General features: G+C 37.6%; 6 protein-coding genes across 6 annotated transcripts in view; 3 read left to right on the top strand and 3 right to left on the bottom strand.

Moving 5' to 3' along the window:
• Positions 1-81: 81 nt before the first annotated feature.
• Positions 82-1638, top strand: LOC132698196 (endoplasmic reticulum-Golgi intermediate compartment protein 2). The gene is made up of 6 exons (XM_060664137.1): positions 82-269; positions 327-482; positions 573-736; positions 801-1104; positions 1164-1424; positions 1482-1638. Exons 1-6 carry the CDS (start codon positions 146-148, stop codon positions 1571-1573), a joined length of 1101 nt encoding a protein of 366 aa, XP_060520120.1. The 5' UTR covers positions 82-145; the 3' UTR covers positions 1574-1638.
• A 164-nt stretch (positions 1639-1802) lies between these two features.
• On the bottom strand, positions 1803-3389 carry LOC132698092 (protein ABHD13). Its single transcript, XM_060663954.1, has 4 exons — positions 3062-3389; positions 2581-3006; positions 2369-2529; positions 1803-2311 (listed from the first exon to the last, which is right to left on the bottom strand). The coding sequence occupies exons 1-4, from the start codon at positions 3219-3221 to the stop codon at positions 1991-1993; spliced, it is 1068 nt and encodes a 355-aa protein (XP_060519937.1). The 5' UTR covers positions 3222-3389; the 3' UTR covers positions 1803-1990.
• Positions 3390-3582: 193 nt separating this feature from the next.
• On the top strand, positions 3583-4394 carry LOC132698144 (dynein light chain Tctex-type protein 2B-like). The gene is made up of 4 exons (XM_060664050.1): positions 3583-3859; positions 3913-4046; positions 4104-4237; positions 4289-4394. The coding sequence occupies exons 1-4, from the start codon at positions 3699-3701 to the stop codon at positions 4334-4336; spliced, it is 477 nt and encodes a 158-aa protein (XP_060520033.1). The 5' UTR covers positions 3583-3698; the 3' UTR covers positions 4337-4394.
• Positions 4395-5985, bottom strand: LOC132698143 (parkin coregulated gene protein). Its single transcript, XM_060664049.1, has 5 exons — positions 5818-5985; positions 5624-5760; positions 4837-5008; positions 4633-4782; positions 4395-4584 (listed from the first exon to the last, which is right to left on the bottom strand). The coding sequence occupies exons 1-5, from the start codon at positions 5927-5929 to the stop codon at positions 4424-4426; spliced, it is 732 nt and encodes a 243-aa protein (XP_060520032.1). The 5' UTR covers positions 5930-5985; the 3' UTR covers positions 4395-4423.
• Positions 5986-6362: 377 nt separating this feature from the next.
• LOC132697947 (cytochrome b-c1 complex subunit Rieske, mitochondrial-like) lies at positions 6363-7393 on the bottom strand. Its single transcript, XM_060663737.1, has 2 exons — positions 6802-7393; positions 6363-6749 (listed from the first exon to the last, which is right to left on the bottom strand). The coding sequence occupies exons 1-2, from the start codon at positions 7292-7294 to the stop codon at positions 6439-6441; spliced, it is 804 nt and encodes a 267-aa protein (XP_060519720.1). The 5' UTR covers positions 7295-7393; the 3' UTR covers positions 6363-6438.
• Positions 7394-7807: 414 nt separating this feature from the next.
• The window catches only part of LOC132698693 (zinc finger protein 91-like), a 90203-nt gene continuing 71584 nt past the window's right edge, over positions 7808-26426 (top strand). The window contains exons 1-4 of the mRNA XM_060664887.1: positions 7808-8017; positions 8932-9222; positions 11297-11446; positions 11512-11636. Coding sequence (XP_060520870.1) covers positions 7883-8017; positions 8932-9222; positions 11297-11446; positions 11512-11636 — 701 coding nt within the window. The 5' untranslated portion in view covers positions 7808-7882. The remainder of the gene's footprint in view (positions 8018-8931; positions 9223-11296; positions 11447-11511; positions 11637-26426) is intronic.

Genomic DNA, 26426 nt, shown 5'->3' with positions numbered 1-26426 from the left:
TTTAACTATGTGATAGAAAACAGAATTGACTGAACCGTGTTTTGGACCGAGATGGATCTATGGTCAATTACGCCATGTTGGTATTAAAAAGAAGAAAAGAAGAATAGCCTTAGACTTTTGTGCTTAACATTCTGTATGGTCAAAAATGGAAACTGATAAAGTATCAATTCCGCGTTATAGAGGTTCCAGATTAAATAAAGTGAAAAAATTAGATATTTTTCCAAAAATCGAAGAAACATATAAGGAGACTTCTTCCGTGGGTGGAACTTGTAAGAGTATATATTGCTGTTGTGCAAAGTGATAGGGTTAACATTTTTTTGTTTCAGTTTCCATCATAAGTTTTGCATTAATTATTTGGTTAGTGTATTCGGAGACGTCTTATTATCTAAACAGTAAATTTGTATTCAAATTTTCGCCGGACGTGCAACTTGAAGAGCAACTCAAAATTAACATTGACATAACAGTGGCCATGCCATGTCAGTGTAAGTAAAGTAGTGAAAAAGATTCACTGTTGGTATTTATTGGAAGTATCCCGAGTCGATATTTCTTTAGAAGAGTTGATAATTTTGTAGTTGTTGGAGCTGATATTCTGGATTCAACTAATCAAAATGCTTTTAAATTTGGCCACCTGGAGGAGGAAGATACTTGGTTTGAACTTGCCCCAAACCAGAAAATACACTTTGATTACAAGAAACATTTTAACTCTTATTTGAGAGAGGAATACCACTCTATTAAGGTGATGAGCACTTAATTATTTGATAATTATTATTGACTGATGTAGAGTGTATTGTTTAATTTAGGATTTATTATGGAGCAGTAGTTTTACTACAATGTTTGGGGACTTACCGCCTCGTAGTGACCAACCTGATAGGCCTCACGACGCTTGCCGCATTTATGGTTCGTTTATTTTAAACAAAGTGGCGGGAAATTTTCACATAACTGCTGGAAAAAGCATCCATCTACCACGGGGCCACATTCACATCAGCTCTTTCATGTTTGATGTGGATTACAATTTTACTCATAGGATAAACAAATTTAGTTTTGGGGATTCGAGTCCGGGAATTGTGCACCCTCTGGAAGGGGATGAGCAGATCATAGACAATGGTAATGTGAGTGGTAAATGTTTTTAAATTTGCCAGAGTGTAGTGGGAATTTACTTGCAGCAATGACGGTGGTCAATTATTTCATTGAAGTTGTGCCAACTACTGTAAAAACATTTTTAAACACCGTTAGTACTTACCAATACAGTGTCAAAGAGTTGAAAAGGCCCATTGACCACGCCAAAGGCAGCCATGGTATGCCGGGTATATTCTTTAAATATGACATGTCTGCCCTGAGAGTAACCGTGAAACAAGAGAGAGACAACTTGGGCATGTTTTTAGTTAGGTTGTGTTCAATCGTGGGTGGGGTCTATGTGTGTTCAGGTAAGTTATGCTTGACATCAATTGCTTACTTTAAGACAGTTTTGTTTACATATTTAGGTATTTTAAACAATTTGGTCCAAATAATTTTGGATTTTGTGATGTGCAACTCGGCTAGCAATGGGATTAAGTATGAGAAAAGTACCATGTAAAGTATTAGTGGCGGGTTGGATCCTAGCCACACCTTATCTTTGTATCTGTGAACTAAATGTTTTTAAGGAAGTATTTTGTTGTTTTTTTTTACTTTGATTTAATTGCATTTGTCATCATGGCTAACCTCATGAAAATGAAACCACTTTTTTTTTTAAAACGGGCAAACGCTTGCACAATTAAATTATATCTAACATACTAGATTAGGCAAATGAAAACAAGTGGCGGAAATTATTCAAAAAGATATGAAATTTATTTAGGCCATTCCACAGATAAGTAAAGCTATATGTACAAGGACAAATTATTCTACAGGTGGGTTGCAAAGTTGCAAAGCAGGCGGCCAAAGTGGGCATAGTCCACTTAACGCAAAGTGATCTAACAAACCTAAAAATTCACTAAAGTCCTCGCTTATTGTTTTTTCAAATTTCTTGAACGGCATTCCACAGACTCTGACTGTCAGACGATTTTCCTTCAGAATCTGAATTTATTTCAATTTTGGCTTGCCTCATCAAAGTTTTTATTCGGCAATTTTGCAAAAACAACGCTACAGTGTGATAATAACCAGGCATTTGCCACGTTTCGTTGTGCGTTCCTGTTGGTACCTGAAAAAGTTGTTTCCGAAGGCTGTTACACCGACTGAAAAGATCGTGCATCATTTTTGGCGGAACAAGGGTATCGGCCAAACCAGATATGAACAATGTTGGTACTCGAAGCCGTTTAATTTTGTAATCAGACATAAACTAAAAAAATGGTGAATGGTTAAAATCAATTTGTTCAAGTGCTTCCCAATAAACTACCTTATTTTTGTAAAAAAAAAAGGGCAAATACTGTAAAATTCTCCATCCCAATAGTATCCTAGCCATTTCAGGTATGCTAGTGAATGTGTTTTCTACAATTAGGCACCAGATGCGGTTCTCATAATTATCTCGTACTGCCAAATCGATAGCTACTGCCCCACCTTAAATGAACTTTCATTATCCAAGCAGTAACAGAAAAAAATTGAGAAAACCTAAAGATCTGCCGAACACAGCCACCTCGGAATGGTTTATGTCATTACGACTAAATAAGTAATCTATGCTGGCCCTTGCATCCAAATACAGTCCTTCCTCAGTCGGGCTGCCCTCAGATAATCCATAACCTCGGTATTCCACCAGCAGAATGTTACAATGCAAGTTATGATAAAGCCCCACACAATTTTGTAGTCGGTGCCCCATATTTCCAGCATTGCCATGGAAAAATACTATCGTAGGCGCCAATCGTTGTCTTTCTTTAGGCTGATGAATAAAGTACATGTGAATAGTAGTGCCATCGGGACACTTGTGGTTTATACTTTCAAATGGAAGGCCAAACATTGAGGGTATTGGTATGTAAACCCGAGAATGACTAGGTAATTCAGGTGAGTATAGTAAATTATCTTGAACCTGATATAAAATACCTACAATCAACGCGTTTATTGCAAGTAAATCGAATATTAGCTATGCAAAAATTACCTGTTACTGCAAAAACTAACAATAGTATTGCGAATACTCCGCCATACATGTAATATAGTAAAAAACAAAACACCAAAACCAATCCCGAATAGGCCCAGACTTTTAGAATCATTTTTAGAAGTATGGCTCCAATTAAAGAAAGGGGCACATAACCTCCCATTGTTTGGCTTCTATAGATATATCTGTCGGCGTTTATCGTCTCATTATTAATGTTGCAGTTATCCTATAGGCTTGTTCGCGTCTTATCAAGGCATTTTTTAGATTAATACCTCATAACTTGATAAGAAAAATTTTGACTGAAAATCTTAAAAATTGTCATAATGAAGCATAGAACACAGAAAACACAATCACAGAACGTCAAGTCTGGGTTCGATTCCCACCGGGAGTCTTGGGTGTTGTGTGCGTGAAAAAATGTTATCGCTCAAATTTTCCTCAGCGGATGCGGGAAGATGGGTAAATATCGATCCTAATTTGAGATGAGCCTAATTAGGTGTATATAAAAAAAACCTCAAGACTATATGCCAACGCCAATATCCACGTAACCTGCGTGGTTCATATTTGTTACCATGGAAAAATTGATTGATTTTGGTTAGTTAACAAAAATGAATGAACCAAGGTAACCTAAAAAAGTTAGAAAATGGAAAATGTTGAAAAACGGAATAACATAAACCCCGAAAACGCTACAACTCCATCATTAGGTACAAAAATCGAGGAACTACCGGATGCCGCCCAACAACAAAGTTATGAATCTGTCGGTCCCTTGAACACCTATCAAATTAAGCCTAATTTACAAGAAAAGCAAGTGATTGGTTGTCTTTATATTGCAGATGCATAAAACAACGCCGTTTTAGGTTCAAAGAATTGCCAGTAAAGGAAATAATTAAAGAAGTACAAGCTGCTGTTCTGGGAGGTAAGCAATATGATCCGGAACAAGTGAAAAAATGGACCATCAGGATAGCTAACGATGTCAATCAAAAAGTGAAAGGTTTGTGAGCTCGCTGTTGTATTTGAAGCAATGTTACGGTGGATAGGTTGGTTTTAGAATTGGAAATGAAGCGTTACAAACACATAGCACAGGTTATTATTGGTGAAAAAAAAGGGCAAGGTATAAAGGCTGGGGTGAGGTGCCTTTGGGATGCTGACGTTGACGGAACTACAAGTGAAATTTTTATGAATGTAAGTTGTTTTAAAGAGAATAGCATAAATTTAATTTCATAATTCTTTTAGGACACAATTTTCTGTGTAACGACTGTTTTTGCTATTTATTTGTATTAATCCTGGTATCAATTAACATGTTTAATGCTTTGTTATAATAAAATACACTTTAAGAGTATCACTTTATTGTATTTATATTGCAATTTCTTAATTCATCATGCAGGACTCGTAAGTAGGTATAAGATATTTAATGTTTATAAATGCATCTTCACCTCCATATTTTTCCAATATTTCGAGAGTTTCATTAATTATATCCGCCAGATTATCGCCTCGCATTTGGCTGTAGTCAATTTCATCTCCGCAGTTTACTAAAAGGAATAGTCAATCAAAAAAACTTTAACAATAGCGCCACCTACCATTCCTGTCCTTAAACAAATTTAACGTTGGTAAAATTTGACGGTAATAGGGAACGAGAGCTTCTCCAATCATATCGCCAGATTTGACAAGGTGCTGCAGCACTTTTAAGGTAGTGCACATGACCTCTTTGTTTTTCGTCTTGAGCGCGTCTAAAGAGAAATATTTAATTCCGGCCTCTCGACAATAAATGATTTATACCAAACCTTTTATTGGAATTATAAGTTGCGGGATACAAGGGAATATTTTTTGCCCACCGTGCGTCAACATGTCGTGTATCCCCTGCTGGGCAAAGAGTTTGAATGGATTTTCCGTTTCGCACAGGCCTTCGAAGAACATCGGCAGGTAATAGTGGAAATCTAACTTGCCAATATCGGCCTAAGAAGCCAAATTATAATCAGCGAGACATATAGACCTAAATTTAATTTGGCAAGATTGATATTTTTGATCACAAATTTTTCTTGTCCGGTTGGCACACTCGCTTGATTCGCTTACCTAATTGCCGCATGCGCGAGAGAAGTATTTATCCTAATTTTCAAGGAAACTTCAATGCGTTACTGTAATACTATTTACAAATCTTATGGATTTCTGCTGAGTTTCAGTTAAGCTCTGAAGAAACCAACCGAATGATTGGCGAAACATCAGCAAGTTCGAAAACCGGAAGATTTGTAAATACTATCCAAACATATTTCACCGAAAAATGTCAATTTGTCACTCATTTCTATATGTTAACAACCAATTAAATATAGTTATTCGTGTTTAGTAAAACTCGACAAGTTTGTACGGACTAGTACTCCCACCTAGACTCAGGAAGAATTATGAAAGTACGGCCTCAAATAATTGCAAAACAAAACGTTTCTTGGCTTCACTTTTAGCTGTCAATCTAAATTTTTCACAAGATTTTTAAGCTTAATTACATGTTTTTCTGCTATCAAAATGTTGGAGTCGTAATGACAGTTAAAATTAGCCATCCACATATGCGAAAATCATTACCTTCCAAGATACTTTACTGCCCTTGGCTTCCATCGCTATCGGCAAGTTACCTCTCATATAATTCATGCGAAATTTTGATGATTTCGGTACAGATTCCTTGAAGGCGTTGCATTTGGGTGGCGGAATAACGCATGTTCCTAAAGAGTATCGACAAAAAAAAATAGTTCCTCGCCAAACCGCCAAAACATATTTACCTTTTTGTAAGGCTTGAATCGTGAACGCAGGAACGAGTCGGCATCCCTTTGTTTTTTGTGCATTCGATAGTCCCTTTCTCAGGCTATTACGAAATTCTTTGCCGCTGACCATGACCCGATGACGGTAATTATTGGAAGTAACATGAAAATTTTTATTGCAAATCGTAGGCTGGGGGCACACTTTTTACGGTCGCTAGGCAACGTGAAACCGTTTGATCCATAGTTATTTTACATTCGATATAAATTACATAATACAAGTATGAAATAACATAAAATGCAGATATATGCTTATATCTGATAAAATTACTTTAATTCAAAGTATATGATAAAACCTACTATGATGCAACTCAGTTTAAATAAGTTTTGATGGTTGGTATCCCTGCATCCTACTTTCAGTTTACATTCAGCCATCAGCAAAAGCAGTCTGCCCAGCATGTACATTGTTTGAAAACAATGGGCTGCAACGTTACTTTTGTTTAATACTGTTAGTCAACTTCCCCATTTTGGGCATTCGGGAAACAGGCCAGGGATTTAAATAACAAGCATAATACCGATAATTATATTATTGAATAGTTAACAGATGTCTCCACCACACTTACACATAAATAAATTCAATATCTATTAACCTACAACTAGTAACCCCTCGTTAAATTCATGAGGGGGCACTTCCAAATTAAGTGGGGCCGGTCCCTTACGAATCCTCCCCGAGGCGTCATAGTGCGACCCATGACAAGGACAATAGTACCCACCGAAGTCGCCGGCGTTAGCGATTGGCACACAACCCAAGTGGGTGCAGACACCTATCACCACAAGCCATTCGGGTTTTGGGGAGCGTTCGCTGTCATGCTGAGGATCTCTGAGGGTCGAAACTGGCACTGATTGTTCTGTAGATATCTCCTCTGGAGTTCTGTGTCGAATGAACAGAGGCTTACCTAAAAATTACATTGCAGCAATGTGAATCATTAAAACAAATGTGTTGTATACCTCTCCACTTAAAGGTCACAGATTTACCCTCAGGTATATCCGCCAGTTTAACTTCAATTTTGGCCATGGCCAGTACATCAGCTGATGGGCTCATTGAACTTACAAACTGGGTAACCACAGATTTAGCGGCATAGGCGCCGCTCACACCTAGCCCGCCTGCCATAAGATAGGTGAAATTTTTTCTGTTGTCTTCGTTATGGGAAGTTTTAACGTTGGGGTTTTTAGTACTTTCCCTGCGGTATTCCGTCCAATCAGGGATGTGTATATCGGTATGAGCCCATCTAACTTGAGTCGAAACTGCAGGGCCAGAGGAGATGATTACGTTCCCATTGGGCAGCGCTCTGGCTAGCGAGACAAGGGTCGATCCATTGAATGGTATATGCACCGCTGGCTTTTTAGCTAGTACTAGGGACTGATGAGACGTGTTTAGCTGATTGCTTACTACTTGACTCACTGCTCTGAAATAGCCGGGTACCGATGCTGGCTTGAGCATTTTGTAATATAACTATTAAGTTTTGATGGATTATGCAACAAACCACAACCAGCCCGCAAAAGATCAGCCCGATGACAGCTCTGCATATACGCATTCGTCTTTGGCAAATGTCAAAATATTTCATTGAATATTTTTGGTCAGTTTATATTGAAGCAAAAGAGAAAATTTAAATGTTATGTTGGAAAATATTACATATCGCCTTTCGATTTTATAGTATACGTCAATGTTGATTTATTATAGAATCAAATAAATTAGGTATATTTTCAGTTATTTCCTATGTTATGTCCATAAAAAACTCCATAATTTCATTGTTTTTTCAGTTCGAAAATAATTTAAATCACTTTCCACAATTTTCTCTTTGGCTTTTTTTTTATGAAAATAATGGAATTTAATAAAGTCAAACTGATATAATGTGGTATTTAAACTTTCGCGCCCAAGCGTGAACGGAAATTGCGCCGGATATTTTTAACGCTAAGCGTCGATACACGTCACTTCCTGCTTCGTTTTGCCCATTTCAACAACGGTCCTTGAGGTGGTGGCAGTGGAGTGCATTAGTTCCAATGACTTTAATCAAATATCCGCGGAAAAATGGATAATCCGGGCGAAATAATGCGTTTATGTAGACTCTGTTTAGTAAAAGAGCAAGTGAATGTACCGATTTTCGAAGAACAGGGTGATATAAGGCAAATTTTCCAAAAAATTAGTTCCTGCCTGCCGGTAAAGGTAAGTGGCATCGTCCGCCATTTTGTTGAATTCCTTTTGCTAGATGATATTCGACAGAACTTTGGAAATTTTGACATCATTTTTGCTTTTGTTTAGTAAACAAAATGCGCCTCAATTTCATGAGGTGTATGTTTTACAGATTCCCTCGGGACATTCTTATAGCAGCAAAAAAAAAAATAAAGGTGGAGTCTCGTTTTATTCGCGGGATAAAATAGGGATTTAAGAATTAAGATATTTTTTCGTAATTTTTGGATGGAATACGCACAGTTGTTAGATGTTTTTCGGGAATTGTTTGTAATTAAATCAATACTTTGTTCTTCGTTAATGCTGAGTGCGCATTTACGCGCAAAGATAGCAAGCGGAGTACAAAAATGGTGGCCGTTTGGAATTCTTGTCCCGTTTCTTTTTTACGTAAGATCCGTTGAAAAGTCTTGCGAATCTTGGGATTTTTTCAAAAGTACTTCGCCCTTTTAAGATTCAAGTGGGGTATGGCCACAAATTTTCCAGTGCGTATTCAGCTCTATCAATATACAGTGCGACCTTCGGAATGTTACGACGTTAACGATGGCGGACATTTTTCATTTTACTTTGTCCGTCCACCATTGTTTGAATATTTTGTGCGGGCTGATCTTCTAACGCGACTTTTGAAAAAAGAAATATTTGAAGGTTGTCGTTTACTTTTTTGTTTTTTTCACAATTTTCCTGGTCTGTTTCGGATTCATGAGGCGGATTTAAAGAAGCCAAGTTAAAAAAATATGATGTCTTATATGCGCATGTCTCTAGATATATAATGGCGCATTATAATTACGCTCGAAGTTTAACATTGTTAATCATTTGAATGGGAATATTTGTTTATCTAAAAGAGGAAAATTTAATCCATATACTTACAATTTTTTTGGGCATCATTTTTACAGGTCTCTCGTGATGATAAATTACCTAAGAAAATATGCGACGGGTGCTCGTGCAAGCTTGACATGTTCTACGAATTTTGGAACACGTCGGCGAATGCCGAAAAAACTCTTCTGTCCCTATTCGGCGGAGGCGTGGTCAGGGAGGCGGACGATACGTTGCTAGCAGCAAATCAGAAATCTGAAGCTTTAGTGAAAGAAGAGACTGACGATAGTGGCGAAACCACTCTCCCCGCAAAAAATGAGACCAACTTGATGTTGCAAAATTTCCAGGACAACAAGTACTCTTTCGAAAGCGTGAGTATTTTTTTTCTCGGGGTACAAATATATATTGTTAATCGAAAACTTAAAAATAATTGTTTTTCCAAATTTTTGTTATATTTCCTAGTTTGAGTTTAATGCTCAAATTAAAACTAATCCTTTTCTATAATTAAGATGCAAGTTGGCTTCCAAGTGCATAAACAGGGAACAAAAAGGTTGGTAGAATGCTGGATATCTCTGAAACTCGCCCCAGGATTTAGGGGAATTTTGAAACAGTTTAAAATTACGGTTAGTTGTCAAATTAGCTTGAAAAATTGTATTATCAAATTTTAAGTATTTTTTTAAATTCATTTGATTTTTTTTCTTTTCGGCTGGCTAATTCCAATTCCAAATTTCAAAAAGAATATAAATTAAGAGAAAATAAAAACGTGAGTTGCAGCACCTTTTCTGTTTAGCAATTAGCATAGTAAAATATAAAATATATATTTTTTAATTCCTACACAAATGTCGAGGACATTGTGGACAATCCTGCAGGAGGCGCAAAACGTGACATATTCTAAACTTTAATTTCAAGCATTTAAAATCGCGACATTGCACTTCCTAAAAGATAAGTAATTCCTAAGCAAGATCACTGACTCTGTTTTTCGGCAAAATATATAGGTAGACGAAAGGGGAACACATGCTGCTCTTATCGAAATCTATGCAAACGACTGCCTTTTGTTTATTTATCATTAAAAATATCGCAAATCTCCAATTCTTCTTGTTTTATGCAGACTACACTTGTTCCCCATTATTTCATTATATTTAGGCACTTAGAACTGAGTTAACCAATTTAATTTAGTTCCAGATTTTCAATTTTTTTCTTAAAACACCCGCTCTATAATATTTTCAGAAATAAGTCTGAAGGGGCCTTCTTTCTTTCTTAGTGGCCAGAGAATTATGAATCATTATTGAAGTGTAAAAAAAGTGGTCTTAGCCGTAGTCCATAGGCCTCGGGTCTACCTATGTTGATTGTCAATGACTATCAGAGTAGTAGGTAGACTGTCGGTAGTTGACCTGCTTGTGCCTTAATGTTAAAAATTAGAATTATACTTACTTTTCCTCAGTTATTTTCCGATTGCTATAATTATAATTCTGTGTAATTATATTATTCTACCTGTGGTAATGCCAATCAAACTAACTGGTCTTTCTATTTTATGCAAATTAATATAAACTAAATTTAGGCAGGATTTAGAACCTAAATTACCAGAAAACTACAATTGCAATTTGTGTGAACTTCGGGATATATGATTTTAAGCTGTCCACTATGTTTAATTATCCCTGTAATTGCAAATTTACATTTTATTACCCTATGGCATTAAACCTAGTTGCAATAAATGTTTTTACTTAAAGGTTAGGAAGTTCTCTTTAAATGTTTCGCTTTGTTCAACTGCAACTGGAATGAAATTTATGTTCTATAACAAATTTATTTCGAACGTCGAATGCGGTTCTTCAAAATTTCAGAGAAAATCCTTTGGCCTCATTCACGTTTTTCGTTTGATATATATTTTTTTACTATATGGGTTCAGTTAACTGTTATCTCAAAAATTGTTCAGTATTTCTTCCATCCTGTCGCGCCTCTTTACTTTTAACACTCACCGGCTCTTGTTATGGGTGATATGCAAAATAGGGTTCCCCACTAACCTGGAATGTTTCAATTATTCGTAATTTTTATTACTGGCCTTTATAACATCCCAACATTTTGAGACTGTCAAGTGTCCGATTTGTCTGTTTCTAATTTTTTGTCGAAATCATGTAATGTATGAATTTGATAATGATTTTTTTAATTTTTAGTTTAGTTTAATTTTTGAAATATTTATCTAGAGAGTTTGCCATTGTTTAGTTAATTTTCATGGATTAAAATTGAAATAACTTTCACGGAATCTATAGGGCTCTCCAAATCAAATAACCTTAGGTAGACCGCATACTAAGCCTGTGAAATTGAAACAACATATATTGATTTTTCTATCATCCATGACAACTGTAAAGGTGTGGCTGTCGTAATATAGCAACCTCGTACAGAAGGAGAAACTTGAACTTGGCGGGGAGTTTCTTCATGGTGTTTTTGCAGGAATCGGCTGCGGCCGCCGAAACGAAAGACGAGTCCGAGGAACCGCCCCCGAAGAGGGCGCGGCGAACGGCCGCCGTCAAGGCCCAAATTAGTATTACCGCGGAATCGGACGACGACGAGGACATTGACGGCGCCGAGCCCGTCACCAAGGTAAGCGCGTGATCTCACGACGTTTCCCGCCTCTTTAACCACCCTCCCGCCCCCTTTTTGTTCAGATCGAGGACGAGACGGACGAAAGCGAGGGCGAAGATCGCGAGCCCGCTTTCGTCGACGTACCCGGCACCAGTGCCGACGACCAACCCGGTCCCTCGGGCGTCGGCAAAGACGGCGTCGAAGCACCGTGAGTACCCGTTTTTTATTTTATCGCCCCCTAGCCCGCCCTTTTGCGCGTGCGTTTGGGTCGCGACCACGTGGTGCCTGGTTCGATCTCATTTTCTTCGTCGACGATTCTTTTCTCGCATTTGTTGGAAATTCGTTCGAGGTTAAGGTGAGTGTACTTTTTAGTTCTTTTTGGTAGAAGGTCGAACCAGGAGCGCGATCGTTGTAAAACATTTTTCCCGCGTACGCTACGTCATTGGGGTCACCCAAACGCGAATGTTTATTTATTTTTTAGCCCCGGCGGGAAGAATTAATACGGCGCACGCCATTTTGCTTATTAGTTTTTGTCGCCGGGGTCACCGCTCTCCCTCCCCCATTTGTATCTGTACTCTTGTGTGTTTTACTATATCTGGCTCGCTTTCCAAGTTTTTGGAATGCGGCAAGCGGGGCCGCGCCGTCCCTTTTCTCTCGTTTCGCGCCGTCCGATGCTTGCGGAGGACGTTGACAGGTGCGGGGGCGGCCCTCTCCCATAGTCACAATCGTTACCTTGGCTGGGTTGTGGGACGGCTGCGGAAAATCCTCAGGAGAATCGTTGTTTTCGTGAGTCTCCGGTTTGCCGTCCCCGCTCGTTTCTCGACCGTGGCAGCGGGAAAAATGGTCAATTTGCGAGATATTCGACCCGTTCGTTTCGGTCATCTTTGACGAGAAACTCGAACTAGCGCGGACACGCGTGTCTTGTTGCCGGCGCGATTTCGCGCTAGCGCATGCGCCGTTTTGTAGATTGCCGAATTTTTGACAGTTTACGCTAGCCGACTGCTCGATACTGGATACCGAACGTCGCGGCGGTTGCGGCTATTTTGACAATTTTTCCTGCCATTTTTTTTTTAGCGTGGGGGTTTTGTTGCCGTTGTGGGAGCAGTGCGAATAGTGTGCTCGTCTGTATGTGTGTGTGGTTGATTTTTTGTGTGCGTGTTTCGCATGGCGGCCGCCAGAGAGTGGCGTTAATTTTAAGTTTTGAACAATGTACGGCCGAATGCTTCGGCCTTTTCTGGTTGCGGTACCGCTGCGTAGTAGTTTTTAAGCTGTATTAGTCGTTAAGCGTTTAGGGGATTAACGGTTTAATGGGAGTTATGGCCATTTAGCCGAACCCGTCGCGCACCCGGTCACGGCGTTAGGCGGCGGGATGTTCCAAATGAGGAAATTTGGCGTTTTGGTTATAAACTCCGGCTCCTTTGAATTCTTGTTATCGTTGTTATGTATTTTATCGCTGCGGTCGTTTGTTGCGTTGAAGAAGATAGATGCACCCCTTTCCTTCTCTAAATGTGTCTCCGAACTTCACCTGCGACGTCGTGTGTCACCCGGAACCTTGGAAATAAAGCATTCGTTTTTGTAAATCGTTGTTTTGGATTATATATTTTAATGGGTAGGAAGAGGAATTATTTGAGTGGGTTGATTTTTACTGGTTTCAATGTAAAAACGTTACAGAAATACTTTTTGAAAATTTTAACTTTTAGTAAACATTCTTGGGGTTGCTTGGTAATTCTCAATTTTCCACTTGATTAAAAAATCAAAATTTGATCTGTTTTTTACCACATTTTTTTATTTCGAGTCGAGTTAGTATTGGGTGAGGGAGGTGTTGCTGGTCGAACAGAGAGACTAAATTTGTTGGGGATGGTATAAGAAGGTACGTATGTTTTTTTTTCTGCGGGAAAATCAGACGCCGTTCTTTCAATGAGCGCGAACGTTTTTAATATTCTTGTCTCCGGAGACACCAGATTGGATTTGGATGCTTCTCGTAGTAGTAAAAGAAAGCATTTTGTGATTACATTTATGACGTTTATTTATACATACCATCGAGCGATTTTGCCGTGGTATGTTGCTATTTTTTTTAACGAAGGCGGTGTTTTGGGAAAAATTTTGCCACTAAGGCAAACGAGAATGCGCGTTATCCAAATTCAATCCATCTACTTTTTTTTATAACTTGATATTAAATTTGTTTTGCTGCGCATCGAAACTGGTTTGTAGTATATCTTTTTGTACCGGGTTTCCCCATAAGGGTGACCGGGTATATGATAATTAAAATTCGGTGAATCGGCCAAGAGAAAATACTGAAATTTTTAGGGGGCGTAGTTGAAATCTTGATTTCTAAAACTTTTGGCTAAGCTTTTTTAATATTAACTTTGTCAATGAGTATTTTTTAAAGTTAAAATAAATAAATTCACCTTTTTTATGTTGCTCTATATAAAACTATTCTAAGAGATTACAAAAAAGGCATTTCCATTAACCGGTTTTCGTTATTCAATTTATTATTTAGGATGTCAAATGATATTTATGGTTGATACTTAATTCCAATAATCCAAAAAGTCTTTCAGTTATAGGCGATCGATTTGGGGCTTACAAGTTCCAGAAGTTTAGTTTGAAACAAAACAAAACACGTTCGTGACGTGAAATTAATAAAAAGCTAAGTTTGTTAATGTTAATTTATTCACTAAAGAACCATATAACTTTGGACGCTAAATTTAAGTATACTTTTTCTTAAAGTTATCTTCGAAACGCGAGAATTTTCCAAGACATTTTTACTAAGTTTTGAGGCATTTAACCGTTTTCATCTATTATCACTTTTTTCATTAAGTTATTTTTAGTCAATATAATGCCAAATATACCTGTTTCGGCTATAATACTGGAATGTGCAATCGTTTCAGGCAATAATTTCTAGGTTTACCGGTTTCTTTGATATCGTACGTCGTTGTCCTGACTGGGACAAGCGCTATTTTTTTTTTGGAAAAATGAAAATAAATCTTGGAAATTTTAAAATTAAAATTTTAGGTTAGTTTTGGATTTAATAAGAGGTTACTATTTCTTTAGGACGAATTGAATTCTATATTTTCATTTACCATTTCAAATGTCAATGCAACAAGGTAAGGCATGAAATTATGAAACGTGTCACCATCAAGACACAAATTTGGGCATGAGAAGGGTATCGTTATTTAGAACTAATGTCCTTTTTCTGCAATTAATTAAATGACCCACTTATTGGAACGCGTCAGAATAACGCTTTGGAAATACGAACTCTCCTCTTTTTCAACCAAAGGAATTTTGAGAAATTTAAAGTGCAGAACAATTTCTATACATTTTTATATTTTATTCACATCAAAAAATATTAGAAATAGGTATTGCTCTTAATCGGCATGTTTCCAGGATTACTAGAAAGCTGGAGAACTTGGAAAAGCTAAAAGAAATTTTTGTTTTTACATATTCTTCATACAAAATTAACAGCATATAAATGATATACATTTTTCCAAAACACCACATTTCTAAACAGAATTTCAGTGTTTTTGTTGGTGATATTAACTAACGCTGTGGAAAGCCTGCTATTCTTATATTAAAGGGATTTGTAATTTAGAAATATATAAACTTTTCTTTGTGCACTTGAGGGCGATAAAGTATAATGAAAATAATCGTGAAAATGTTTTACAGTTGGTTTTGATTCGTTTTGACTAGTAGTCGCATAAAATTAAGTTTGTACTGCTTGATTTTTAAAAATACCTTAAAGTACGTTTAAAATTTTTCAGGAAATTTTATTAAACCTTTTGATTTTGCTAATTTTCTGATCTAATATTTCTGGAGCCACTTTAAGAACTAAATTAAATATTTTATATTTTCCATAGCAGGAAAATGTTACAATTAATGAGAGGATGGTGATCATGTTGTGCTCGAAAAAGCGAACATTCTGATTTTTTTATAAAGAAAAAAAATTTGGTTTGCCAGTGGGCTGTTTTATAGTCGAATTTTGGCGGAAGGCGAAGAAACCTGGTCTCCAGTGTCGCGGTCGATTTCAATCGATCTTGGAGAAATAACGGATCTGTTTGCAGGAAAATTAATCCCAAACGTGGGCTGTGCGTATACTGTGGCGACGTGGTGCCACGGTGTAGATTGCGCGCGCACGAGAACCGCAAACACCTCAAATGTAAGGTAGTATGTGCGGTCTGTGGCCGCGCCTCCGCCAATATTCCTGCTCATATGCTCACCCATTCCGGCGAGAGAAGGTTCAAGTGCACAGTGTGTGCGAGGGCTTTCGCTCATAAATCGGTGCTCAGCAAACATAAGTTGGTGCACAGCGACACCGCTTGCCACAGGTGCGCAGTGTGCGCAAAAACTTTCAAGGTCAGATACAACTTGAAGGTACACATGCGCACGCACGACGTTATCAAGCCGTTCCCGTGCGTCGTCTGTCAAAAGACGTTTACGACCAAGCAGTGGCGGGACAGTCACCTGAAGACCCACGTTTAAGGCTATCAGCCCTGATGTCTTTCTCTTGTGTTGACGTATCAGTTTGACGAGTGTAAGAATATACGAGCTATAATTTAATATGGTGTTTGATTTCATTTCTTTATTTGGCGATAATGATTCGGTAGGTTAGGTTTCCGAAAATTTTTGCAGCTTCGAGTTTATATATTTTTTTACACATGTTTTTACCGCTTTTAGGCCACCACCAAGGCAAGGCTATGCAGCGAGCGCACTAAATTAAAAGTGGATGTTTCAGAATAACATACCGATCCTTGAGGCTGTAAATTCTTGGGTGTTTTTAATAAGTAAAATTTAAATAAGGCCATGTTCTAATCTTTGTTAAATTTTCATCCAAGGGGCGGGCATAAACAAAATCTTTGAACTGCTGAAGGGAAAACCAGTAAATTCCAAAAGAAATGAATATATTAAAAGCTGTGGATGCGGATAATTGAAACTGGCGCTTACAAAGAAATTGATTTATAAAGGAGAATTACAGTTTTTTACTTTTGACATCATGTATATCTTACATTCAAATACAGTGTATCTAATTAAGTTGACGTAATGGGGAAACTTATTTTTACTTTTATATAAAAAAAGTTCCTTTTTAAAAAGTTCTGCATGGTATAAAACCTGAAAGACAACTGTCAGATATAAAACAATATTTAACCTTGTTTAAAAAGATATGCAAGAGTAAATTACCTTTATCTTTGAAAATATCGACAATTGCTTCTAAGAAAGGTTGTTCATAATTAGAAACTAGCGTCATATCGATATTATCCATTCGCCATGAAAAAAAAAAACGTGATAACATTTCGGTTCATTAAGATTTTTTTTATTATATCAATGTTTTATCTTGCTAATGAAAAGGTGAACCATAAGTATTATTAAAAAAAAAACAATTTCTGTTTTATTTAAATTTAATTAAACCTCAATATATCCACTGTGTCAATATAGATATTCAATGGTTTTTTCATCAAATTTGCTTAATGTAGTCTTGATCATATCTGCAATGATTGCGAATTTCCTTATTATTTTAGTTTTTAAAGTTTATAAATTGTGTCATGGATTACGTTTCAAAATACATATTTTTCGACAATCTGATATCTGATACGGTTAGATTTCCAGTCTTAGACTGCCGATTTTTTAATTTTTTTTTTCATCACACTAGGAATAAAAGTTTTTCATATGGCGCTGACTTAAAGGAAAAAACAAACTTATTTTGTTCAACTCAATGAAAACAAATTGCCCCGTTTATAATATATTGTTAATTCGCAGTTAACAATTAACAACCAAGAGTAGCCCAACTTTCTACCCTTAATTTGATTGTTACTCATGGGCCGATTCATGTTATCGCGCTGTTTGGCAGTCTGCTGTATGTAGCTTTAACAAATGAACGCAATATTCAGGCAAGCTCGCTGAAAGATACGTTTAACTGACGAATGAAAATATTTATTTAATTTTTTTTTTTAATTTCATAGTTAATTTTAGCATGAGAGCATATGTTTAAGTGGTGCGATACAACGTATTTTATTAACGGCGTAAAGATACTCGCGAAGAAGTTAAATTGTATAAACAGTTCGTGCAAACAGAAACTTAAGCGCTGTTATTGGTTTTAGCATTTCCTCTAAAGGGTGCCGCAGAACGAAACCGTCGCAACCCCCAGAATCGTTTCTATGCAAAGAATGCGGGAAAACGTTCACAAAAAGGAACTCTTTCAAGGCCCATACCACCCGCCACGATAGGCGCAACAAAGGGGTGTAGGTACCTGTTCATTTTCCTTTCAATCCCCGGTCCGTTTTATAGTAGCTTCGCTCAAAAAACGCTGCCCTACCTAGGGAGGCTTGCAAAAAAAATGCTGAAATGCTTGAAACTATATCTTCAAGGAAACAACTAAGGCGATAGAAAAAAATTGGTACCTGGAGAAGCAGATTCACTATACGATGGTCGAATCAAAGAACTAGCACAAAAAATAAGAAGTCTCTATACATGCGTTCTTCAAAATTGAATTCCAACCAGATTTTATTATTTTCCAAATAAGAAGTGAGTTTCATTGGACACTCCATAAAGCCGGCTACACACGATCCGGCAGGCCTGTCAGTTCGAACTGAACAGTCCGCCTGAACGTGTGTATGTTCCGGTCGAACTGTCAGTTAAGAATGTTAAGGGGGACGCTCCGTTTTTTCAACAAATCTACACCATACCGTACGTTTTTTTTTGATGATGATTGAGACTGATATTTCATATTCGCCTGAACGTATGGGGAGGACTGTTCAGTTCGAACTGACAGTCCTGCCGGATCGTGTGTAGCCGGCTTAAGGATTCTGTTAGTGTAGGTCCATCGAACATTAACAGCGATAAGGAGGGACACTCCATTTTCTCATTGTATACGAAGGCTCAAACAAGAATAGTATATATGTATGTAGAATAGAGCTTTTGAATAAAGCAATGGGATTTCGCATTTTCGGGACGTTTTATGCAACGTTCAATCTATTTCGTGATACCGATGTTTAAGTATAAAGGGGAATTCAATATAAACAGTAAAAATTACTTAATACCTTTAAAACAATTTAACTTTTAACTTTAATTTTCTTAGTGAAATATATATATTAGATAGCTAACCTAAAAACAAACTCCAAACGATATTAAATAATATAATTAATATTTAACATTTTGTATGTTTTTTTAAAGGTTAATTTATATTTGTTTTTATTTTCCGTTTGAGAGTTGAAGAGGAAATGATTTGAGGAGAGGAAGAAAGAAAATGATTATATTAAATTATTTCTTATATTTTGGTTTTTGCTAAAGCTAGACATTTGTCAGAGAAACATTTAAACGACCAAATTGTTTATTTCATTCCCACAGCTACAAACAATTCTTTTTTTTTATTTATTTATATTTGATGAGCACTCATAATTTTTGAAACAGCCGTGTGGACATAGTTAACTAGTTGTCTCCCTGGGATGTTATTGGTGTCTGGGGATATTTTTAAATGCTGCCCTCTAAAAAAATGCCGCAGTCACTTGTACTCACGGACTGTTGGTGGAAAGTCAGTAAATGCCATTGTTCAATGAGGCATAGAAAGGAAGAAAATGGTCAATGTTTTAAGCGCCGACAGAGACCGGCACTTTTCTTATCATTGTTAATGTTTGGTAGCGGACTCGATTGTGGTTACACAAGGATCTTTTCCATTGCTTCATGAAGAAGACTGTTTACAAATTTACAAATAAAGTAAGAAAATAAATAAAGAAATCAACAAGGTGGGAGATGATAAAAATCGCTATTCCACTTTTTTCTGTAAATAAAGCAGCCACCAACGCTGAGTTTTCAGGTAATTAGGAATGACTATATAATTGGTATAGAATAATTTTAGAGTATAAAGAAATTAAAGCATAAAAAGTTTTTTTGTATTGTAGCTTAAATAAAAATCAGTGGCGTGCTCTACGGACGCGATTGGTTCAAATTTAAAAAGTCTTCGCCAAGAAATGCAAATCATATTCAGTACTTGTGCGCCTTTTTTCTTAAAATTTGATCTCCGAAGTAGCTTGAACGCTATCTTTCACTTTCATTCTAAGGGCTCTCCTTTAGTTTTGACTAATTTCGATTGATCCGTATAGAAATACTGAAATATAATTTATTCCAAATGTTTAACTTTCTTAAATGAGGAGTAACTAATATTCGAAAGCTTGTAATCTGTACGTTTACTTTTGAATATTTCGTATACGGAAGGCTGCAAGGATTTTAAAAAATGGTATTAAAAACTTGAATTTTCCTCAAAATTTCTCCAGAGAACTCTTTGATAAGGTTTTGCTGTTAAGCCGTTTTTCTATTACTTTATCTCATTCTGCGGTAGTGGTCTCAGAACTCATTTAGTGCGATTCTTGCTCGAGACTCATTTACGACAAATTGTGTGTTTCCCGAAAACCAAACAGTATAAGGGACACTCGAGCGCCGTTCCCAATGTTACCTCTTTATCTCTGACTCTCTGTTGCTAATACTCAAACAATTTAAAAAGTAACACTAAAGTGTATTGATTGAGTATTGATCTGGGCCGACGTCATACGGCTCTAATCTCGAATCGGTTCTAGACGCTTCACTTGCGATGTTTGCGGATTGTTGTTCCTGGACAAAAAGTCCGTCGAGTTGCACAAACGTAACCTCCACCTGAACGACTACCCTTTCTGCTGCGACCAATGCGGAAAAGCGTTCGTTTCGAGGGGGGCATTGAACCGTCACATCAAGATGGCGCACGAACAAACGCCCGAGCCCGTCCTCATACCGTGCACCTTCGACAACTGTCCGGAGGTGTTCCGGTGTAAGTCGACTCTCAAGTACCACTTGGTGAAGCACGAGCTGAAAACCTACGGCTGCGAGTACTGCCTGGAGGTGTTCCTACACCCGCATCGATTGAAGGTCCACGTGAGCAAATATCACGGCGCTAAAACGAAGCCCCTTTTCACTTGTCACCTGTGCTCGAAGCAGGTGACGACCAAGTTGAGTTTACGGGATCACCTCCGGATTCATACCGGGGAGAAACCGTTCGTGTGCGAGTGGTGTGGACAAAACTTTGCCACCAGTCAGTACTTGAAGGTCCACAGGCTGGTGCACACGAAGGAGAAACCGCACACTTGTCAGATTTGCGGCAAGGGGTTCACCCAGAGGAGTTCGTTGAAGTGCCACATTCGTTCTCAACACTATCTCGCCAAAGCCTGATCGATGCAATGCGGTGACGTTAGATATTTCCAAGTTTTACGTATTTTGCGTACTCATTTTTTATCATTTACTTTGAAATTTTATTAAAAAATTGCTTGATAACGCCAGGAGAGTTTTTCTTTATTTGGCTATGCCCGCACTGTATAGCTTGTGGATATATCTTTTCGAGACTCAAATTTTATGAAAAAAAAAAATCAAAATTGTCTATCTAGAGGAGATTTGTCAAAACTCCACTAATTGAATAATTGCTGCCTAAGGTTCTTATTATTCAAAATAAGTTAAAGTTGAAAAAAAAAAACATTTCCCAAATTACGTTTTACTTGTGTGAAATTATTACTGCACATTAACGAACTAGTTGAAATACTTTAGTACTAAAATTATTACAATTTTTAGCCTCTATATTTCGCAATTGTTGGTGAAATTCTGCATAAAAAGTTGTTTAGGTGATATTTTCTCAAATGCAACTTATTTTCAAAAATAAAAAAGTTACCTAGCTAATTTTCCATTTCTTAAAATCGGACGTGCTTCATTAAGAAAACAAGCACACGTTCAGGGAAAACTCTTCCCCTTTTTAAAGGAGATAGGTATACACAAATCTCATTTTATGTTAAAAGAAATATAGGTGAAAACAGCACACGAACCTCTTTACTGTTACTGTAATTTTTTTGCTATTGAAAATTTTGTTTGTTTTATTTTTGCGCATAATTAAATGGTTTAAAAAATAATTTTAAAATTAATATTTGAATAATTATCCATTTTTTTATATCGAACATCCTGTATATTTTTCGAGCTATTAAAAAGAATTTGAAGGTTGGAAAAGGACAGGCCAAGAACTAGGCATTAAATACGTATACAACGTGAACGGCAAGAGGATTGATAAGAACTAACGTTAAAAGAACATAAAATATAACAAAATAAGAAGTAAAGTACACAACAATTTTCTGTATTGCGGTTATATTCAAAGTTCACGTGTTCAGGTTCAAAACTGTTATTTAAAAAAACACTTTAGTCCAATATTAGGTGTGCTCTATTTAAAAAAAAAATACGGGGTGGCCTATTAAAATAATCGATTTTTTTCTTTCCCAACTTGACCCGTTTACTAAATGTCGTAAAACCATTGTTGCGTAAATATAATCTCAAACCTGATACCCATCATAGTATATAAAAACAATATATTGATTGATTGAATTGATTTGTTTCTAATATACAGGGGCTTTCGCACAATACAGTATCTAAATATCTTGTGAGTAATAAGGATAATAAGTAATATCTTTCAATAGCCTCCATTGGTACGCGAATCAGGTACTGTTTGAAAATTTTTGCTATCGTATTATCCAAAAAAGAAAAGTGGCATTTTCACAACATAGTAAATACGGACTTATGTACTACCTGTAGTATATCCTATAAGATATAGCATAGAAACACATTTTTATTTTTTATGAGCTAAAATAATAATAAATATTATATTTGTCTGCTGTTCCTCTTTTTTCGGACACGGTAGTAGAGGGCCATATAATTGACACGGTGACGCTATCAGCCATTTTCTGAACGCCGCTAAGCTCCGTCTCAAACTCTTTTGCTTTTCAGCGTTTGCGTCGCGAGCGAACTCTGTCCCTGTTTCGAATGCAAAGCGCGTTTCGTCTCGGAACCCTCGACAACCTCAAAGTATTTCGTAAGGTTCCCCGTCACCTTCAAGGTCGTGAACAATGACGTTAAGAAGGCTAGACCTACGACTGCGATCAAAAGGTACAAATACCCTTGCGTGCTGTGCCCTCGACGCTTCATGTACGAAGAGGGCCTCATCGAGCATAAGCGCTCCGCTCACGACGACGACGAAACTCCGCGACAGCTGTTCGCTTGTCCGCAGGATTCCTGCGGCAAAGTCTACCGGTCCAAGTGGACCATGAGGGAACACATGCTCAAGCACGACCCTTGCAACACTCAGTTCGCTTGCGCGCAGTGCTCGAAGGTTTATACCCATCCGAAATCTCTCAAGAGGCACGAGCTCGAACACAAGAACGGCAAGAAGCACTACACGTGCGGCACATGCTCGAAACGTATATCGAACCTGCAGAGTTTTAAGAATCACCTGTTGATTCACACTGGGGATTTGCCGTTCGTGTGCGAGCAGTGCGGCAGGCCGTTCCGTCTCAGGAGGAACTTGGTGACGCACATGCTCAGACATGCCGAAGGGAGGGGCTACGTGTGCAAGGTGTGCGGCAAGAAGTTTGCGCACGTACGTGCGAGAAACGCTCACGCCAAGACGCACTTACAGAGTGCTGTCTCGTGAAGCTATTTTTTTACAGAGACGATTCTATCACGGCTGCGAGCCACCGTTTTGGGATGTTTCAGAGTTCCCACCAATCTGAAAAAAAATCAGGGAACTTAGGGGTCAGGAGCATTAAATTATTATTTTATACATTCAAATCTCAGAAAATTTATTTACACGACTTGTATTTTTAATGATTATTTGTTATTTTTATTTCTTCTGTTTTAATTCCATTCTGGTTGAATAAAGATTTTTGGTTTTACGTTACGCAATTTTCTTAAAAAATAGAGAGATGAACAGTTTGCTTAGAAACTTATTAATTTAATTTTTGCTTTACAGTTATGGCAAAATGACGTGTTTTCTCCAACCACTTTTGCTGACCCTCATCACACAAATATTTTTATGTAGGGAAATCTATTTCTCAAAGGAATTTGGAATTTTATTTAAAAGAGGACATAGTTTGTTTGTGTTGGTAGTTCATTAATTACATTGGAGATATGATATTATATATCTTTGAATGGCATGAGACATTCAGTATTGAGAGCATGGTCTCATACAAAAATGATGATGTTCTCGGGTCAACATGATAAATTAAAATCATTTCAAAAACTTTTTTGATCCTGTATCTATCTACTGTCTTCTGTCTTGTATTGCGTTAAAACTGTTGGAAGAGCTGTGTAAGTGATTATCTTTGCGATGATCTAGTGAAAGTTTATTGTCTATCGAGGACAAGCAAAATAAGCAGTGTACGAGAACTCTAGGTAGCTAGGTAATTGGTAGCTTGATAGTTGGATTATGAGATAGATAACTGGGCTTTGTTGAAAAGCAATTATGACTTCCTACTATTATTATCTGTTTCATTGAGAACTTTAGTTAGTTTAGTAATTAGATTTGGATAATAAAATTGAAAATAAAATGGTGGTTTTATTTTTTTTTATTCACTGGAGGGATAAGTGATGCATACGTTAGACTATAAATTTGTTTGTATTTTGCTCGCTTTTTTTTGATTCATTTAGACAAAATTGGAAATAACGCATCGACTTTATGTATTATAATGTTTATTATTCATAAACGTGAACCGATTTTAATTAAGCAGTTTACATTATTCTCGAATAAGCAGTAACAATAAAACAACAAGTGAATGTCGATGTAAGCAACCCCATTCTCTTAATATATCGGCTCTTAAATTTGGTGTGTTTTGCTAAGCTCCTAATATGATACCCCGCACTACTTTTTTTCGACATTTTTAAGCAAACTATTTATTATTACTGTAAATATGTGACATCTTATTCTATAGATTGTGTTGTCTTACATGTGTATCAATAAGCATTGTATGAAGAAACTAGGAAACTAGGAAAACGCAAGATTTTATAATAACAAATAACCGAGATACTGTATTGTACATATTGTATAGTGCATTGAAAACCATTTCAGATACACATTTTTAACTTGGGTATGATTTAATGGAGCAACTCATCTTTAAAACCTTTTTTAAATTACATTGAGCCAAACTAACGGTAGGGAAAAGAGAGAGGTTAGCAAAAATGCAGGAGGTTCCTTTTAAAAAAAGGTATGTTGAGGTTATACCTAATTCGAGAACGACCGATTAAAAAATTTATTTTTACGCTAATGAATTCTTCATAAAAACGCAATTATCTTGAAATCACCCTGTTTCTTCCAAAGTGGTTTTTCGAGAGTGGTAGTGTCCAGAGACTTTTAGATTGTGACTTTCTCCTGGCAGGAGAAGCCAGGTACTAGTTTATACTAGAAAGGACATTTATGAAAACGTAGTGGAAAAACGATAGATATTCGTCAAGGCGTCATTTTCTACTCTATTTTCCAAAATCAAACAGAAGTTGCAAGTTGTCAACAGGACCGAGCAAAATTTTTTTCTAAAATACGATGATTGGCTGAGTAAACACGTTACCTTGCCAATTGTGGTGGATCCCACTACAGCTATATCATCGACTAGGGGTGGACCAACAACAGAATTTTCGTCATCCGGCGGTAGATTAAAACGGAGAGAAACTGAAGAACTTCGTAGTTCATTGGCATTTGCAACACAAGTCTGCGTACTGCTGGTCAATGCGTCTAAGGTTGTCAAAGAAATTTACCTCAATTAGAAATATTTAAATGTCTTAGTTTTTCTGGTAACAATAAATATATTTAATGTATTGAATCGCATTATCTTTATTTCAATTATAAGTGAGGTAGCGACAAGGGTCAAGATTTAAAAACCTAAGAAATTGTGAATAATCTAAGGCACAATTTGTAAGTATTTTCTAGAGAGGGAACCGTTTTTTTTGTTATATTGACTGATATTAAATTTCTGTTTGATCCTCAGCATAAGGTGTCAGGAGTCTCGTTCTTTGGAAATGTAGCATTAGTTTTAGGGACTGCATTGCAGGAACCTGGTTTCCACTGTACTGTATTCATAGTAGACAAATACACGGATTTCTCTCGTTTACGTCACGTCTTACTGTAGTCTAAAACAACTTTACGTTTTAGGATTTGCGTCGGAAACGCGCACTGTCGATGTTTCGAATGCAAAGTTTATTATAAGAGCGTGGAACCCAACGAACCCCAACACGACGCCCACGAGTTCGTACCTAGGGCGTGCATCAGGGTCATCGAGGACGCCAAGTCAGTCCTTACTTTATTCCCCCAAGCCCACGCAATTACCCGCCTCTGTTGCAGGGAGAAAAAATTCGGGTGTCCCATGTGTGCGAAACATTTCGTCAACAGGTCGTGCCTCGAAAGTCACGTGATCGTTGCGCACAACGACGCCAAACCTGATCTCGTACGCGACGATCCCGAGGACTATTATTTGCTTAATGATCCTGTCCGCGATCTCGCAAACCGGACGTGCCGAGAGTGCTCCAAAGTATTTCCCAACGTGCGCAGTTACAAGAGTCACGTGCGCAACGAGCACAAGACGCAGGATCAGTGCGAGTTTTGCGGCAAAATGTTCACCCATCTCCATGTGCATCTAAGGACGGTTCATCACAGGAAGTACAAGTTCAAGTGCGAGTTGTGCCATCGCGGTTTCCTCTACGAGAGCGGCTTCAACTTTCACGTGCAGACTGTGCACGAGAAGGACCGACAAGTGTTCGCGTGCTCGGAAAAAGATTGCGGCAGATGGTTCATGTCCAACCAGTCGCTCAAAGACCACCGGAAAAAACATGAAGGCGTTCAGTACCGTTGCGAGCAATGCCCGAAGGTGTTTAACCACCCTTCGTCGTTCAAGCGCCACCTCAAAAATCATAAAAGCGACAAAAAGGTGTTCCCCTGCGACGTGTGCGAGAAGAAGGTCAGCACCTTGCATAGTTTAAGAGATCACATGCTGATTCACTCGGGCGATATGCCTTTCGTGTGCGAAAATTGCGGACGTCGGTTTCGCGTCAAGAAGAATCTGGTGACGCACATGGTGACGCACACGAAAGAGAGACCTTTCCCTTGTAAAGTGTGCGGTCTTAGTTTTACTCAACGCGGGCCGATGAAGAGGCACTTTTTGAAGGCCCACCCTGACGAAAAGTTGTAGATGTC

The sequence above is a fragment of the Cylas formicarius genome, unplaced genomic scaffold, assembly GCF_029955315.1.
Source record: "Cylas formicarius isolate icCylForm1 unplaced genomic scaffold, icCylForm1.1 PGA_scaffold_2__14_contigs__length_35257938, whole genome shotgun sequence".
In the NCBI taxonomy this organism is placed as follows: Eukaryota; Metazoa; Arthropoda; class Insecta; order Coleoptera; family Brentidae; genus Cylas; species Cylas formicarius.
The sequence above is the reverse complement of the archived record's forward strand: the minus strand, read 5'-3'. Positions and strand labels throughout refer to the sequence as shown.